Source organism: Fundulus heteroclitus, chromosome 21, assembly GCF_011125445.2.
Source record: "Fundulus heteroclitus isolate FHET01 chromosome 21, MU-UCD_Fhet_4.1, whole genome shotgun sequence".
Lineage (NCBI taxonomy): Eukaryota > Metazoa > Chordata > Actinopteri > Cyprinodontiformes > Fundulidae > Fundulus > Fundulus heteroclitus.
In genome coordinates, this window is record NC_046381.1 from 40,657,732 (window position 1) to 40,674,764 (window position 17,033).

General features: G+C 42.2%; 1 protein-coding gene across 8 annotated transcripts in view; it reads left to right on the top strand.

The window, feature by feature from the left end:
• The window catches only part of chrnd (cholinergic receptor, nicotinic, delta (muscle)), a 56,205-nt gene extending 41,706 nt beyond the window's left edge, over positions 1-14,499 (top strand). For all 8 annotated transcript variants that reach the window (XM_036124988.1, XM_036124986.1, XM_036124987.1 and 5 more), the window contains 11 exons: positions 1,375-1,520; positions 2,602-2,646; positions 2,734-2,843; positions 6,338-6,493; positions 6,616-6,725; positions 9,921-10,121; positions 10,463-10,574; positions 11,079-11,193; positions 11,995-12,205; positions 13,881-13,999; positions 14,104-14,499. In XM_036124988.1, coding sequence (XP_035980881.1) covers positions 1,375-1,520; positions 2,602-2,646; positions 2,734-2,843; positions 6,338-6,493; positions 6,616-6,725; positions 9,921-10,121; positions 10,463-10,574; positions 11,079-11,193; positions 11,995-12,205; positions 13,881-13,999; positions 14,104-14,286 — 1,508 coding nt within the window. In that variant the 3' untranslated portion in view covers positions 14,287-14,499. The remainder of the gene's footprint in view (positions 1-1,374; positions 1,521-2,601; positions 2,647-2,733; positions 2,844-6,337; positions 6,494-6,615; positions 6,726-9,920; positions 10,122-10,462; positions 10,575-11,078; positions 11,194-11,994; positions 12,206-13,880; positions 14,000-14,103) is intronic.
• Positions 14,500-17,033: the final 2,534 nt, after the last annotated feature.

Here is a 17,033-nt window from a genome sequence, read left to right on the forward strand (position 1 = left end):
AAATAAAATTTATGAATTTTAATACATTGCTTGAATCCACACCTCAGAAAACAAATTTTACCAAAACGAGGCCCACAGCGTGATCGAGGTGAATAAGTGACCGAAGCTGTGTGTGGATCAAACTAAGGAAATTATTTATTTTTAGAGAGAAAAAAGACTACATTAAACACATGATATTTTATCCCACTTTGTAATCCAATTCAATTCAATTCAATTCAATTTTATTTATATAGCGCCAAATCATGAAACATGTCATCTCAAGGCACTTTACAAAGTCAAGTTCAATCATATTATACAGATTGGGTCAGATTATACAGATTGGTCAAAAATTTCCTATATAAGGAAACCAGTTGATTGCATCAAAGTCCCGACAAGCAGCATTCACTCCTGGGGAACCGTAGAGCCACAGGAAGAGTCATCTGCATTGTACATGGCTTTGCTGCAATCCCTCATACTGAGCAAGCATGAAGCGACAGTGGGAAGAAAAACCACCCATTAACGGGAAAAAAAACCTCCGGCAGAACCGGGCTCAGTATGAATGGTCATCTGCCTCGACCGACTGGGGTTACAGAAGACAGAACAGAGACACAACAAGAGAGACAAAAAGCACAGAAGCACACATTGATCTAGTAATCTGTTCTACATTAGATGGTAGTAGCGGGTGAGCCGTCTTCTCTGGATGATGTCACAGTTAACAGAACGCCAGACCAGGTGTACCTACTATGAAGAGAAAAGAGAGAGAACAGAAAGTTAAAGCAGAAATGACAACACATAATGCATAATTGAAGAACAGTAGAACTCAATATAGTGAGAAAATTAGATCCTGATGTACTCCAGTAACCTAAGCCTATAGCAGTAAAACTATAAAGGTAGCTGAGAGTAACATGAGTCACTAGTTATAATTTTTGTCAAAAAGAAAAGTTTTAAGCCTAGTCTTAAAAGTAGACAGGGTGTCTGCCTCACGGACCAAAACTGGGAGTTGGTTCCACAGGAGAGGAGCCTGATAGCTAAAGGATCTGCCTCCCATTCTACTTTTAGAGACTCTAGGAACCACCAGCAGACCTGCAGTCTGAGAGCGAAGTGCTCTGTTAGGAACATACGGGGTAATCAGAGCTCTGATATATGATGGAGCTTGATTATTAAGGGCAAGATAGATTTGCAATGTAGAAACGGAGTTGGTCTCCTCTCTACTCTCTGTCTCTGACTGCGGGCGGGGGTTTCACTATGAGGCAGAAAGTTACCAAATTAACATTAAACTATGCCCTCTGCTGGCCTAGTGATGACCTTCAGGTTTTCTGCATGGTAAACATAGTAAAACTAAGAACTTCATCTTATATCTGAACCCTTGAAGCATATTCTGTGTCCGCATCTCAGAGTGTTTGTGCAGGAACGAGGAGGAGCGTCTGATCAACTACCTGTTCAAGGAGAAAGGGTACAACAGAGAGCTGAGACCTGCTGAGAAACAGCAGGATGTCGTTGATGTCTTTCTAACCATGACTCTCTCCAACCTCATCTCTTTGGTGATGAAAGATGCATGTTTCTGTCTTTAATCTGGAATTATTACCTCTTTATTGTAGAAGCGAAAGCTTCTTTAGGGGAGTTATTGAAGGAAACAACTGCATCAATTTCCAAAAAAGTTAAAAAACAAAACAACTGGACTTTCCGAAGTTTGAAGACGTTTCGCTTCCTATCCAGAAAGCTTTCTCAATTCAAAATGTCTGGAGTAGTGTGGAGTAGCAAGCTTAACAGTACTGCCCAACAAAGGCCTTGTAATGGCTTAGACAACATGCAAATTGAAACGAAACAGGTCCACCCCATTAATAATGGGGAGTCGTTAAGGTCGTTGTTGGCTTGCAAATTGAACCAAAACTGGTCCACGCCTCTGAAATGGGGAGTTGTTCTGTCTTCTTTGTCCAAAATGTTCACATTTTGGACAAAGAAGACAGATGGTTTGAAAGGGGTGTAAAGGAAGCCATCTACATTAGGAGAGAAAAAACAACCTTAAACAGAGGAGGAGGACTTATGTTCCAACTCTCAAAAACGTATAATACAGCTATAGGGTTAATTCCAGCCAATCATCACCTCAATTTTCACCCCAATACGGGTGATCAAAACATCACTTCTGTAAACCAGGCCAATAACGACCCTAAGGACTCCCCATTTCAGAGGCGTGAAACTTTTCTGGAATGACCATGACCTGGATGATTGAGAATCTTCACCAACTGCAGCTATGTTGATCTGAAAAAATGCTGCACGTATTTGTTCTCACCTCCCACTGCAGAACCATCTCCCCCTACAGTTACAGCTGCAAGCCTTTAGTGGTGTGAACTTCCTTGTGTTGAGCTCTAACCAAATTCCCCATCTCTACTGGAGAAAAGCAGACCCCTAGCATGATGCTGCCACCACCTTGTTTTACCACACTTATGGTGTGTTCATGGGGTGTGCAGTGTCAGTTGTTATTTTTGTGCAGTGTCAGTTAGTATTTTTAGCACAAAGCCCAAACAGTAAAGTGGTTTTAATGTTGGTCTCGTCTGCTGCCCCTACATGGTTCCTTGTTTCTACCTCCTGTAATTTCTGTCTTTTCTTCTCCATCATCTATAGAAAGAGGTAGATGAGACGCTGCTGACAAACGTGTGGATCGAGCACGTATGTTAAAGTAACGTTCTTACATTTCACACAGACCAGGTCTCCACCTTTATGTTTAATCTACCTTTCTCTGTGGCTGCGACACAGACGTGGACTGACTACAGGCTGTCCTGGAACACCTCAGATTTTGATGGCATCGACACGCTCCGCCTGCCACCCAGCATGGTCTGGCTGCCAGAGATCGTGCTGGAAAACAAGTAAAGTTATAGATTTTCAATTCAATTACATTTTATTTTTATAGCACCAATTCACAACACACGTCATCTCAAGGCTCATTCCAAAGTCAGATTCCATCAGATCCTCCAGGTTGGTCAGAAAGTTTCCTCTCTGAGGAAACCTAGCAGGTTGTATCAAGTCTCTCCAAGCAGCATTCACTCCTCCTGAAAGAGCGTAGAGCCACAGTTGACAGTCGTCTTCATTGTTGATGGCTTTGCAGCAATCCCTCATACTGAGCATGCATGAAGCGACAGTGGAGAGGAAAACTCACCTTTAACAGGGAGGAAAACCTCCAGCAGAACCAGAACCAGGCCCAGTGTGAACGGCCATCTGCCTCGACCAAATGGGGTTAGAGAAGACAGAGCAGAGACACAAAAAGCCCAGAAGCACACTAATACTAAGAAAGTAGAGCACATAACCCCAGTTCTAAAGTCCTTACACTGGCTCCCTGTATCTCAGAGAATAGACTTTAAAATACTTCTGTTAGTCTATAAATCCTTAAATGGCTTAGCACCTAAATACATCACAGACTTGTTATCAGTGTATCAACCCTCCAGACCACTAAGGTCTTCTGGCTCCAGTCTACTCCACATACCTAGAACCAGAACTAAACATGGAGAAGCAGCATTTAGTTCCTATGCTCCGTTTATCTGGAACAAACTTCCAGAAAACTGTAAAAGTGCGGAAAGCCTGAGTTCTTTTAAATCAAGATTAAAAACACATCTGTTTAAAATTGCCTTTGACTGTTCTAGTTAAACAGTTTTACTGTTTTTAATGTTCTTTTTTGTTACTACATTCTATCCCTACTTGCTTTTATTCTATTTTCTATCTACATTTTATTATTTTGGTATATCTTAATCATGTAAAGCACTTTGTATTGTCTTGTACTGAATTGTGCTATATAAATAAATTTGCCTTGCCTTGCCTTGCCTTGATCAAAGAATGATAGAAAGGGTAATGGCAGATGACCTGCTTCACAGGATGGCACCCAAGGATAATGAAACTACCCCCTCCTCAAGGGTGGATTCCAGACGCCCACTAGGGTCGAAACAACCCAACTAGGGTGGGCAGAGTGGGCCTCAGAAAGAGGGAAACAGCTCTGGAAGAAGACCTGGAGGTAGTCCTGAGACGACCAAGTGTTCTTGAGGTCGGCGTAGATGGAGGAACCTTTGAGGCCAGCGGTGATGGGGGATCCTCCTTATAATGCCTATTCCGATAGTCACCTGATCACTACCTGACAGTCAGAATTTAAAAGTAAAAAAGTTAAAGTCATCCAGGTTATTATCAAGACATGCCTGTAGTTTAATTAATTTATTGGATCCATCAAGATTTATGGATATATGTATATACAGTAAAGAGAATTAGCCTAAGGAGAGAACCCTGTGGTACTCCACAAGTGACCCTAGAGTTTGAAGATTTATTGTTAACAAGAACAAACTGGGATCTGTCAGACAGATAAGATTTAAACCAGCCTACTGAAGTATGTTCAGGTCTGTCTAGGAGAATATTGTGATCAACTGTGTCAAATGCAGCAGTGAGATCTAACAGGACAAGTATAGACACAAGTCCATTATCTGAGGCAATGAAAATATCATTAGTGACCTTCTCCAGAGCTGTTTCAGTGCTATTATGAGCTCTGAAGCCTGACTAAAACTCCTCAAGTAGGTCATTACTTTGTAAATGTTCACATAGTTGATTAGCAACTACTTTCTCAAGAATCTTCAGTTAGGAAAAGAAGATTACACATAGGTTTGTAATTTATTAAGTCATCTTCATCAAGAGAGTTCTAAAGATTCCTCCAAAGCTGCCTCACTTACTGAGGACAAGATAATCATGTTTGGGAGGATGCCAATGATTTTATTTTTAATGGAATCAATTTTATCCCAGAATCCCATAAAGTCATTACTGCTGAGAGCTAAGGGAATGGATGGATCAACGGAGCTATGACCCGGGGTCAATTTAACAACTGTACTAAAGAGAAATCTAGGATTATTTTTATTCTTCTCTATTAATGATGAAAAACATGCGGCTCTAACTCCGCAAAGGTTCTTTTTATACAACAGTAGACTGTTTTTTCAGATTAGGTAGGATTCCTCTTGGTGTGTAGAGCGCCATTTTCTCTCCAATTTCCTAACATTGTGCTTCAAAGAAAGCAGCTCTAAATTAAACCAGGGAGCCAGCTTCCTGTGAATAATCACCTTCTTTTTAAAGGGAGCTTTATCATTTATTGCAAAAAGCAATGAGGAAGTGACACCATCAAGAAACAGGTCAATTTGTGAATGTGAAGAAATAACATTGCTGCCATCGGCAGGGTATTTCTGCAATACTGAGGATATTAAGAGCGGGACAGACTCTAAAATTTGATACAGCATTATCTGATAAAGAGCTACTATAATGAAACCTTCTTTTGGAGGTGGAGAACTCAGTTAAATTCAACTCAAAGGTTATTAAAAATGGTCAGATAGGACAGGGTTGTGAGGAAATACTGTTAATTCGGTCCAAAGTATGAAGGCAAAAGTGGGTTGGTTTATACACATTTTGAGCAAAACCAAGTTTTAAAGGCATTTCACATTCAGTATCAACATGAATGTTTAAATCCCCCACCATAGTAAGGGCCTGGTGGACGATACAAAACAACAAACAGAAGAGGTTTTATTGCTTTGCAGTTTGGATGAGGTTGAACTAAGGGTTAAATGTTCAAAAGAGCTGTAGAAAATAATTGCCCTGGGAATACTTAATAAATCAGAATGAAAGATGGTTGCTTCTCCCGGTCCTCTTCCCGTAGTTCTGGGAATGTGGAAATTTATATAATTATAGGAAGTTGAGTCATTTATACCAATGTAGTCCTCTTGCAGTCAGGTTTCCTCAAGACAAAATAAATCTATCTGATTATCAGAAATGTATTCATTTACTAACAAAGTCTTTCGAGGGAAATACATTATGTTTAATAACCACATTTAATTGTTTTATGTTTTGGTTCAAGTTGAGTAGTATTGATTTTAATAAGATTTTTTAGGATTTTAATCTGTTTTTGGCTGTGGGAAAGACAATGTCTCAATGGGGTAATGGGTGGGCAACAGTAAAGAAGCTACAACTCTTCCAAACATGCTGTACTACAGCTTATGGTATTATAAAGGGTTTAACTAGAAATCAGCTGAAGAGGTAAAACCTGCTGTTTGCAGATACTCTTTCTCCAGCCTGACTGGGCTTGAGCTGTTTGGCAAAGAAGAACTAGCAGAAAATCTAGTCTGTTGATGTGCAAAGCAGGTATGGAAATACCCCAGAAGACCTAAAGACAAAGGTAGTTCTGGAGGAACTCGCTCAAGGAGCTGAATACAAATACCCACCATGTCTATTTTAGATATTGATTTGTGAGGCATTTGAAATCAATGTATCATTTTACTGTATGCATTTCAAAATGAATTATTTTGCTCCTAAGTGTAGATATAATTATGTAATCCTCACCCTGATTTAGTAATGATGCCCAGTTCCAGGTGGCTTACTACAGCAACGTCCTGGTGTACCCAGATGGTCTGTGCTACTGGTTGCCTCCTGCCATCTTCCGCTCCTCCTGCTCCATCAATGTCAACTACTTCCCCTTCGACTGGCAGAACTGCACGCTGAAATTCACGTAATCAGCCACTGTTCGTCTGTATATCTAAGCACAATGAAGTCTGGTGCACAGCATGAGCTGTGGGAAGTATCTGCTCAGCTCCTCCAGAAACCAAGATAAATGTTTTTTGCTGCTTGCAGGTCTCTGACATACAACGCTAAAGAGATCAGAATGCAGCTGAAGGAAGAGGGCGACGAAACCAATAAACATATGGTGGAGTGGATTGTTATTGACCCTGCAAGCTTTACAGGTAATATTTATCTGCAACACAATTTATAATTCAAATGTCTCCAGTTAAGGTCACAGTTCTTGGATTTTTGTTTAAGTTGTTTGTCGGGTTATGTCAATAGTACATCGTTGTGCCATTACACACGTTTTAAGTACTGTTTAATATATAAGTTGGTCTGTTAGGTATTGAGAAAATTTTGGAGTAGACTTTTTTCAAAAGTCTAAAAATGTCACCTAAAGTTCTCATATGTGAGGGCGCGCATGTGGCGCAGCGGGTAGCGCGACCCATATACAGAGGCCTTAGTCGTCGATGTGGCCGATCCGGGTTCGAATCCGACCCGTGGTCCTTTGCCGAATGTCTCTCCCCCTCTTCTACCCCCCTTCCTGTCAGCCTACTTTCGAAAAAAGCGAGCCACTAGAGCTGCAAAAAATCCCCCCAAAAAAAAAAAAAAAAAAGAAATTCTCATATGTGCGCAGCACAAGCTGTGTTTATGAATGCCCACCCAGAGACGCCACTTGTTGAGCTATTAACATACTGTTTTAAGTTATTTAATGTTTAATAAATAACTCTCGGTCTTTTAGGTATTGTCGGGTAAATATTAGCTGCTAGGACAATAGTTGAAAAGGTGATTCGAGCACTGGCGTTCTTTTAACAGCAAACTCTGCACACATATGTGTGCATACCACATAAAGGAGTGACAACTTCTCTTCAAGCTCAAGCATTTATTAACAGAAATAAAATGAAAACCCAGAGAACATCACTATATGTTGTTTATCTGAATTAAAACTATATTTCAATCAACAAATCCTCTCTACTAGGCTAATTAAACTTAGCTAAACGTCTAAGCAAAATTAAGAATAAGAAACTGAGGAACTACGTATATACGTACAAAAAAAACAACAAAAGAAAAAAGTTGAAAACCATCATCAGACTGATTCAATGAATCGTTGTTCACTGCAGATCCAAATTAGAGAACCAAAGTTCATCTTAAAGAATATGGAATGAGGTTAAATTAGCTTAACTCCTTTAGAACAACATCTGACATGTGTTCAACCCATTCATAATGCAACATCAGGTTAGATAAAACATTATTTGAAGAAATAGCATTTTAAAGAAGGGTTTCCTATGTATAACCTTTAGGACACTTGATTTTATTAATGTAATTATTGCTCCTGGAAATAATTAAGACTCAAATTGGTAACTTTGGAAGCTGAAGGGTTCTGTAGTGGATAATCAACGACGTGTTGAGGCATTTCTGAGCCGTGTTTACATTAGCTTTATGAGTTAATCTTAAATTACACAAAAACACAATTAAATCGACATAATTGTTTCCGATTAATGCTGTATTAACGCTCATAGCACAATCAGACGATGATGGAGCTAACAAGATCAAACATTAGGTTTAAAACAAGTCGTAGTTACATTCAACTAGGATTAGTAGCAGGTTATTAACGGAGGCTAATAGCGGCTAATAGCGGCAATTCGGCACTCACTCACAAAAAGACTTTTAGGTCATATTTTGTTTCTATGAGTGGACCGCCTCAGTCTCTGCAGTACATCACAAGGATTAGAAACACCAGAGGAGGCGGCCAAACACTGGGGCAAGCAAAAAGACACCTTGAAGGCTGAGGAGGGGGAGGAGGCATACTCCTGCTGAGACCCAAAAGCAGATTCTAATCTGCTGTGCCTGAACAGTCCGTTCCAGCGCTTCCAGGGCAGCTGAACTAAACAACTTCCTCAGCACCAAGGAAACACTACGGAGGGTCCTATGCAGTGATGGAATCAAGACTTGTTCAAGACCGATACCGGGCCCTCCAAGGCCAAGGCCAAGACCAAGGCAGAATCTTTAGAACTATGCTGCATTCAGAGCAAATGCTTTTTGAGCATCAACTTGGAAGCTTGTGTGCATTAAAGTCTGTCAGTTTTGAGGCTCTAGACGGGGTGTCTGGCAAAGTGACTCCCGTTGGAAGGAGTTACCCTCTTCTTTTCCTCTACCGGACTCTTTGTAAAATTGCGGATGAAATCCAGAGAGTGGCTTGGCTTTATTTACTTAATAAAGCTAGAGAGGGCTGGGTGCCCGGGCGGGCGCTGGGTCACTCCTAGCAGCAGCTTCACAGGACTCAGAGGATGTTATATTGCTCTCTCCCTTTCAGTCAAAGCAGACTGGACCAGCCAGACCTATTGACAAGCTTGAACAAGAAGCTGTTGGGTCATTGGCGCAAAATCAACTACTGCAGTTGTATCACCAGCATTCTGAAGGGATGCAGAAAGAGCAAGAGCTGTACCAACACATTTCCAAGGAGGCCAGCACACACTAACACGTTGTAAGCTCTGCAGAGGAGATCATCTGTAGCATGACATTGAGTCTGTGGGTGCCGAACATCACTATGCAGAACTTCATCTAGCAACACAATGAGTGAGGCAACAGCAGTGTCAATTGCTGACATCCAAGCAGGCCCTGGTCCAGTCCTGCATTGCTGCCAACAAACGGCCATCCGTGGAGAAGCGTGAAGACTCTTGGGTCACACCCACAAATGTGCAACTCTCTCAGGTAGTCCTCTGATGGATTAACAGAAAAAAGAGAAGGAGCCCTTCCATGCCTCAAAAAGGCACTACCGGGGACAGATTCTTTCCCTCGTAGGATGTCTAACTACAGCCACTCCAAGGTCAAATGCATGACAAACCATATGAATCTGTTAGCTAAACCATCAACTAGGCTTCATGATGATGAGAGGGAGGCAGCCTCAGAAGCATGGGACAACTCCGCCTCCTCCTTATCCCTTGTGGAAAGGCCCTGGTCAGACTTCTTCATAGAAGGGGCCAAGGTGACTGCAACCTCCTACCAATGCTTCAAACACCTAGGAGGGACCACCTGCCCTCTGGGAAGGCCCCGGCTCTCTCCAAAAACATCTCCACCAGGTGATTATGTCCAAGGCAGGCAGGGCACAGGTGGTGACCATCATCTTCTTGGAGCATGGTCCCACAATCTATACAACAGGAAAAATCTAGTCCATGCATTTGTTAATTCAAGGCTGAACTATTGTAATTATTCTACATCTTTACCATCAGGAGGTCCACAAAATTCATTTGAAAACCTTTAGCAGATCCAAAATGCTTCAGCAGGAAGTCTGGTGGGAATGAAAATAAGACATTATATTTCAGCGGTAAATTAAGACCTAATTATCAAAAGGTATTTGTCTCTGCTGGTGTCTGCAGAGAATGGCGAGTGGGAGATCGTCCACCGGCCGGCCAAGAAAAACACCTACAAGCACATTCCCAAGGAGAGTAACAAGCACCAGGACATCACCTTCTACCTGATCATCAAACGCAAGCCGCTCTTCTACATCGTCAATGTCATCGCCCCCTGCATGCTCATCTCCTCTCTGGCTTCACTGGTCTACTACCTGCCTGCTGACAGTCAGTACTTTCACACTTTCTCTTATCTGCAGTGGTTTTAGATATAACAAGTTCTTCTTAAATCTTAATGCAGTTTTGGTGACCAGAGACATGTTCTTCTCTTGCAAATATAGCAAACTTTCCTTTCCACAGTACTAAACAGTACTAAAACATTTATGTGTAATTTAACTGTAGCTGAATGGAGCTATATTTAACTTGAACATGTAGAAAAATCTATTTCAGAAGACATTACCAGAGTTTGCCTGTTCAGACGTGTCTCTTGAACTGTTTTTGGTCAATCCCTTTGACTTGTGAGTGAAAGACTCCTTTGATCTCAGAGAAACTTGATATTTTGTGTTTAGGTGGTGAGAAGATGACGTTGTCCATCTCCGTGCTGCTGGCTCAGTCTGTCTTCCTGCTGCTGATCTCTCAGAGGCTGCCTGAGACGTCCACGTCGGTCCCTCTGATTGTCAAGTAGGGAATAAAAACTGCTTTTCTAATATATACGGACACAAGAATATATACTTCATACTTCCTGATTGTCTTTCAATTACTTTCTTTGAATTTTATTTTCCTAATTTTCAGTCTGGGGGCCCTTAAACATTCAGGACTGGTGTTAATGTCTCAGGAAATATTAAATTGGACTTTCATATTACTTGGTAATAGCTAGTGGTACCAATAAATTCCCTTTTCTTGAATTGAATCAAGGCAGCAGTCAGACAGAAACTAGGATTTTATCACCACCAAGGTGAATCTAAAGAGAGCTGTATCTGAAGGATTGGCGGGTAGCAGGTAGGTGGAATATCTGGATGTCTGGTCTTTAACAGATGACCCCATTCTCCTCTTTTGTCCTCCATTTCCATTAGGTTTGTCTAGTGCATGTTGTACGGCGGGTCAGTTAAATACAAAACTGTTGCCAACAGATCAACAGGTCTCAATGTTCTTAAGTCTATAAGGTTTATGTGTTTTTTTCCTCAGATATTTGATGTTCATCATGGTTCTTGTTACGATCGTTGTGTTGAACTGTGTGGTCGTGCTCAACCTGCACTTCAGGACTCCCAGTACACATGTCATGTCTGAATGGACCAAGAAGGTAATGAACTGAACGAATGCAACATTTTATCTCTGCTATGGCTCTCATTTGCTTTTTGTCCTTTTATTGTATTTTCCTGAGCAAGGGCGCAACAACAGCAGAGAAGAAAAGCTCCCTTTTAACTCGAAGAAACCCCCATCAATACTTTCAGTGGCAAAGGAAAGACCAACAGAGTAAATGACATCAATGGGTCCATCAGTGGCGTTATCAATGAAAAAGACAACTACACACAGAATTACCGAGCTCTTCTGTGTTTAGCTGTGTCTAAGACCTCTGCTTCAAGGAAACATAATGAAATGGTGCACTACGTTAAAACCCGTAGTATTTATACCAGTGGCTCCATATTAGGACACAGTTAGACACTCCAGGACTGAGAAAAGAGTACTTTCTGTAGAACGAAGAAATTAAATCATTGACAGCAAAACATAATACTTGGCTCAATCCATGACAGAGACACATGTAAACACAGGTACAAAGTGAACAGCACAGCCAAACAAACTGGAACATAAAGCGATCAGTGAAGTAAATGGCAGTAAAAGCCATCCATAATGTTTCCATCCAGGGAAAAGATGCTGTTATAGACGTAAGAACTGAGCCAGGGGTACCATCTATGGAAAGAAACACCTGTGGTGGCAACTTTCTGACTATAGAAAGTTCTCACAAAGCTAATGGGAACAATAATTACTAATAACTAATAAGGTGAGAGTAGCAGGAGGAAAAAGGGAGGGCAGGTTGTCAGTAATTCAAAAACCGTTCCATAAAATAATGTTTTTACACATTAAATGACAACTATTTGTCCAGTTTTTCCTTGAACGCTTGCCCCGGATCCTCCATATGTCCAATCCTGCGAATGATGAGCCGGTGTGGGATGGAGCGTTGCCACGGCGATCCAGCTCGGTCGGCTACATTGCTGCAGCAGAGGAATATTACTGCATCAAGTCCCGCAGCGAGCTGATGTTTGAGAAGCAGTCAGAAAGACACGGACTGTCAAAACGGCACACACATGCTTCAGGTACATCTAAACAGGTCCAAAAAGACCCAAATATGTAGTAGAATTAGTTCAGCCTGACCCTGAAGGCAGGTAACCTGACCCTAGCCAGATTGATATCGCTCCGCTTAGCTCCGCCTAGCTTATATCACATCCATCTGGGACATCTCCAATAGAGAGTAATTTCTCCAACCAATTTTATTGTCCAGCCAATCAGGATGCAGGGCTGGAGTTTCATAGATGTGACGTAGTGGAGAAGCGACCGTGACGTGAGACTGTTTTGATTCAGACAATGGCGGCTTGCATCGAGGAAGCAAGCGTTAACATTGATGCTGCTATTTCTTCCGTGTTGTCCAATCTACCTAATAGACCAGTTCACTGCTATTGTTTTCATCCGGACTGGAAGGCAGAAGGCGAACATATAGCGGGCGCAAACAAAGGAAACTGACCAGTTCTCGACGTATTTTTGTACTTTAGATAACGTATCACAAGATCGTTTTAAGAGTAAGTTGATGGTTGATATCGGGACATAGGCACCAGCAACCCCCGCAACCCCATGAGGGATTAAGCGGGTCAGAAAATGAATGGATGGATGTTCAGACATGTATGTGTAACAGCAGAAAGCGGAGTTGGACACAAACAGCACCTCAGCAGAGAGGAAGACCCGCCCGGTAGGTTAAAAGATTGATCACAAAGGATTATTTTGGTGTTTTTGTCTTATTAAAATGGGTGGGGGTGTCGGCGACGTTGCAGTGTAAACACGAAGATGTACTAGTGCGTGTGAACAGGGGCGTAATGCAGCCGCTGTCTGGTGCAGCTGCAGCCTGCAGCTGCACCAGACAGCGGCTGCTGCATCGACTCCGCTTATCCCGGCCCCGTGTAGCGATCGCTACCTCCCCTCCGCTGCTATTTCAGTAGAACAATGACTAGAGCAAAATTAAGTTGTATTTACCAGAGATGAAGTGTAGACTGCAAATTCTGTCCGGGTATGATGGCTCCCACAGTCGATTGGGATTGTCTGCCGGGGTCCTTCTTCATTGAAAATATCAATTTCTTTTGTCTTTCTTCTTTCTTCGGTAAACGAAAGAAACGTCCATCCAACGATTTGGAATGCCTCTGTGTGCAACCGGGAGCACAACAAGTCGTAGGCATTGTTTAGATTTTGAAAATAAACTAACTAAAAGTACGCTCTAAATCGGAGCGGAGGCGCACCCCTGGCGGAGTGGTTAGCGCAAACCATATTAGGAGGCCTTTAGTCCTCGACACTATCGGCCCGGGATCGACACTTTGCCGCCTGTCTTCCACCCTCTTCCTGTCAGCTTACTGTCAATAAAACGTGTGCCACTAGAGCCGCAAACACATAAAAAAAAAGTTTTGTTTTTTCCTGCGTCGCTCTCACAGCGTCACGGGTTAGCTTCGGTGTGAGTGGTTGAAATAGCACGTCGATAAAGATGACAGACAAGTGGCTTATCCAATCATATGCAGGGATTTTTGATAAGGCCCAGCTTTCAATAAAGGCAATTCCTATGGAGGTGTCCCAGATGGATGTGAGTGGAGCTAGGCGGAGCGACATCAATCTGGCTAGAATCAGGTTAGAAGGCAGGCACCTGGCATCTCTACCTGGTCAGTCATTTATTTGGGCAGTCTGAGTCGATAGATGGGAATGCTAACAGAGATTGATGGGGCTGGTTCTGTTCAGTTCTGAAGCCGCAGGAAAGTGACGCCATGACGGATCAGCTGTACGGGGAGATTAAGCCAGCATTGGACGGAGCGAACTACATCATCAAACACATGCATGCCAAGAACGACTACAACGAGGTGAGAAGGAACGTAGTCTCTGAGTTTTTCCTTTGCTTTTACAGTGTTGAGTACAAGGTGTCTGAGCGAGTACTTTGATTCTGAAAGGACTGTTGTCTTTGCAGGAGAAGGACAACTGGAGCGGTATCGCTCGTACTGTGGATCGTCTCTGCCTGTTGCTGATCACTTCGGTGATGACATTCGGCACCATCATCATCTTCCTGACGGGAATCTGTAACTATCCACCACATCTGCCCTTCATAGGAGACTCATACAACTACAGCGACGAGAATCCTCGCCTGCTGTAATATCAATGCTCTACACACCAGCTGCGTCGCAGCTCGTTCTGTTTGTTCTGCTCTCTTAGCACCAGTTTTTATTGACTTTTTCAGCTTCATATTTTAGTCATCTATGTTTTCTGGGCTTGAAGTGAATATTTTATGTCAGGTTTGGATAAACTGTTGTTTTAAAACCTTGTGCTCAGTCTGTCTCCTGGACAAATAAAACATGTGTTTTGAAAATGCTTTTTAAATATTTTCCACAGAAATATTGTGTAGCAGCACAATTTTATTTGTTTTTTTGAATGAATACTATTATTTACTCCCACACTCTCTATGCATAACAAATATTAATAAAATGTAAGAACGTTTAGACCCTTAAAGCCCTAACCTTGCCTACAAGCTGAATTATCTCGGTATTTGTGCGTTCACAAACACATGAGAATCCATCTTGTACCGCTCCGGCTTCAAGCGTTTGTGCCTGAACCAAAAACGGTTCAGGCCAGTCATGTTGCAGTTCTGAGGTTTAAGGCGGGACATCAATCAATCAATCAATCAATCAATTTTATTTGTCAACTGTAATTTGCATTGCAATCGAAAGTTCAGCTTCAGTACAACCGTCCATCACATACACTTAACAAACATTTTGGGGGAACGATTGACTGAGGCCTTGCGTTGCCAAGGAACACAGCCAGTCGGCCGCTGCTCCATCAGCGCAGCCGTTAGGCGCGTTCCTCCAAACTGCCCCGGACCCCTCCTTACACGGTGCCCACAGGGCGCTGCCCTTGAATCTGTTAAAGGAAAATTAAAACGTGGGGGAAGTGGAGGGAGAAAAAAGACAACAATTTATCATACTCTAACCTCTCACAATACAGTATGAGAAATCCTACACAAAAAAACCCTCATTGCACAAAAAGGCAAAAATATAGCGAGACACATAATAGCAGGAGAACATTTGAGATATGTCGTGTGTAAGTTCATGAGCTAAATGTGAGTCAGTAGTGTGTGCATGTTGTGTGGAATTTTGTATGTCCATGAATGCTGTCCCGCCGACAGTGTTCTTGATGGAAAGTCTTTATCACTTCGCAGCCCGGCTTGACGCCTCCACGGATGTTTTGCAGGGGGGGGGGGGGGGGGGGGGGGGGGGGAATAGGTCTGTGCGATTTTGCCATAACAACGCAGGGGAGAATTTAGACAGTGGGAAGTCTGATTTAAATTTGTTTTTTGAGAACAAGCTGAACCAACTTTTCTTTCAGCTTTAAAGCCTTTTTATCACTGGCTCCAGGATCGATTATTCCAAATAGTTGGGCTATGTCATGTTCACACTTCCAGATTTATCCCATCTCACCTCTTTGTCCAACCATCGCAGTCAGCTTATCCAGCTTATTGCTCTGTTCATTCACCGCCTTGGTGATTCTGTCGTAAGCCGCTGGTAGTCTCATCAAGGCCAAATTCACCACCAGCAGTCTCTTGAACCCCCCGGGTTCAAGATGTATCCTGCAAAAAAAGTCCCGTCGGGACAGGCCCGCTCCCCGGTATTTTGCTTTCCAGTTGCAAAAATTTGATCAATAGCGTTGAGAGACCAGCAGACGAGATCCATAATTTCCTTAGCTTCACTTCCGAGCTTTTGGTTGCTATGAAGAAATTGCACAAAGACACAAAACGAAGCACATAGCAGAAGAGGGGGTGGGGGGGGGACAGGGCAAAGCAGATAAGGAGCTCAGGAGAAAGCTGAAAAACACGACCGACCTCGAAGAGAGACAGAACATAAGTACATACCGATGCGATGAAAGGAAGAGCGGCTGAACCCACAGCCCAACCAACATAAACATGGCAGCGCAGGAGGACGGATGTGTAGCTGCTGCTATCACATCTGTTTGTTAAGAATCCAACATTTCTTCTTCATGACGTCTGCCGCTTTCTTTTAATTTCATACCATGATTGGCTAAAACCAACCTTTGGTAGGCATCGCTCTGCCCAATCAGCTTGGAGAGTTCTGCTGAAACTCCCTCCTGCCCCTTTCCTTTAAAATGGAGCAGTCCCAGGTTAATGTGTGGAACCAACTTACTCTAAGGTACTTTTAAAGCAACTCGATCTCTAGTGCGATTTTTCTCTTTTTCAAGTTGTGGCGTTCAATTTCTCCTCTTAATTTGTGTTTTTTCAGGTCAAAATACAATTTTTTTGTTGAAGAAGCCGTTTATATAGGGAACGGATGGCACCCTGTGTCATTTTGTGAAAGAAAAAGAAAGTAACAAAAGTAAAAAGAACCTGTTGTTTTTTTTTCAGCCTTTTTCTTGGTGGCTGTTATAAACAGACAAACACATCATTTAACAGTGGCTTTTAAAGAGGAAGAAGTTGCTTTATAAAATACAGTATAATAATTAAAGGCTACCATTTTGTAGAATATTCGTGTATTTCACTTTTACTTGTCTCCATATTCTAGCGGGTCCGGTGGAGGCTCTGACATAAAAGAACAACGGAAATATGAAATTATTGAAATGCAAAAATTCATACTGTAGAAAGTGATAGAAACATCTACCATGGACAGTATTTACGCATTAATTTGTCTGCTGCTTTTTGCAGCCCTCTCTCCTGGCTTTAGCAGACTTTGAGGTGTTCCCTGTCGTTTTAATTAATGACTCAAATTCAGCATAACCTTCCATTAAAAGCTCTTGTTCTGCTTTGGAGACAAACTGTGAGCGTTCTTTGGCCATGCTGAACAGCCAATAGCAGCGTTGCTGATCATTGTTTCTACTATCGATACATTTCCCCTTTTA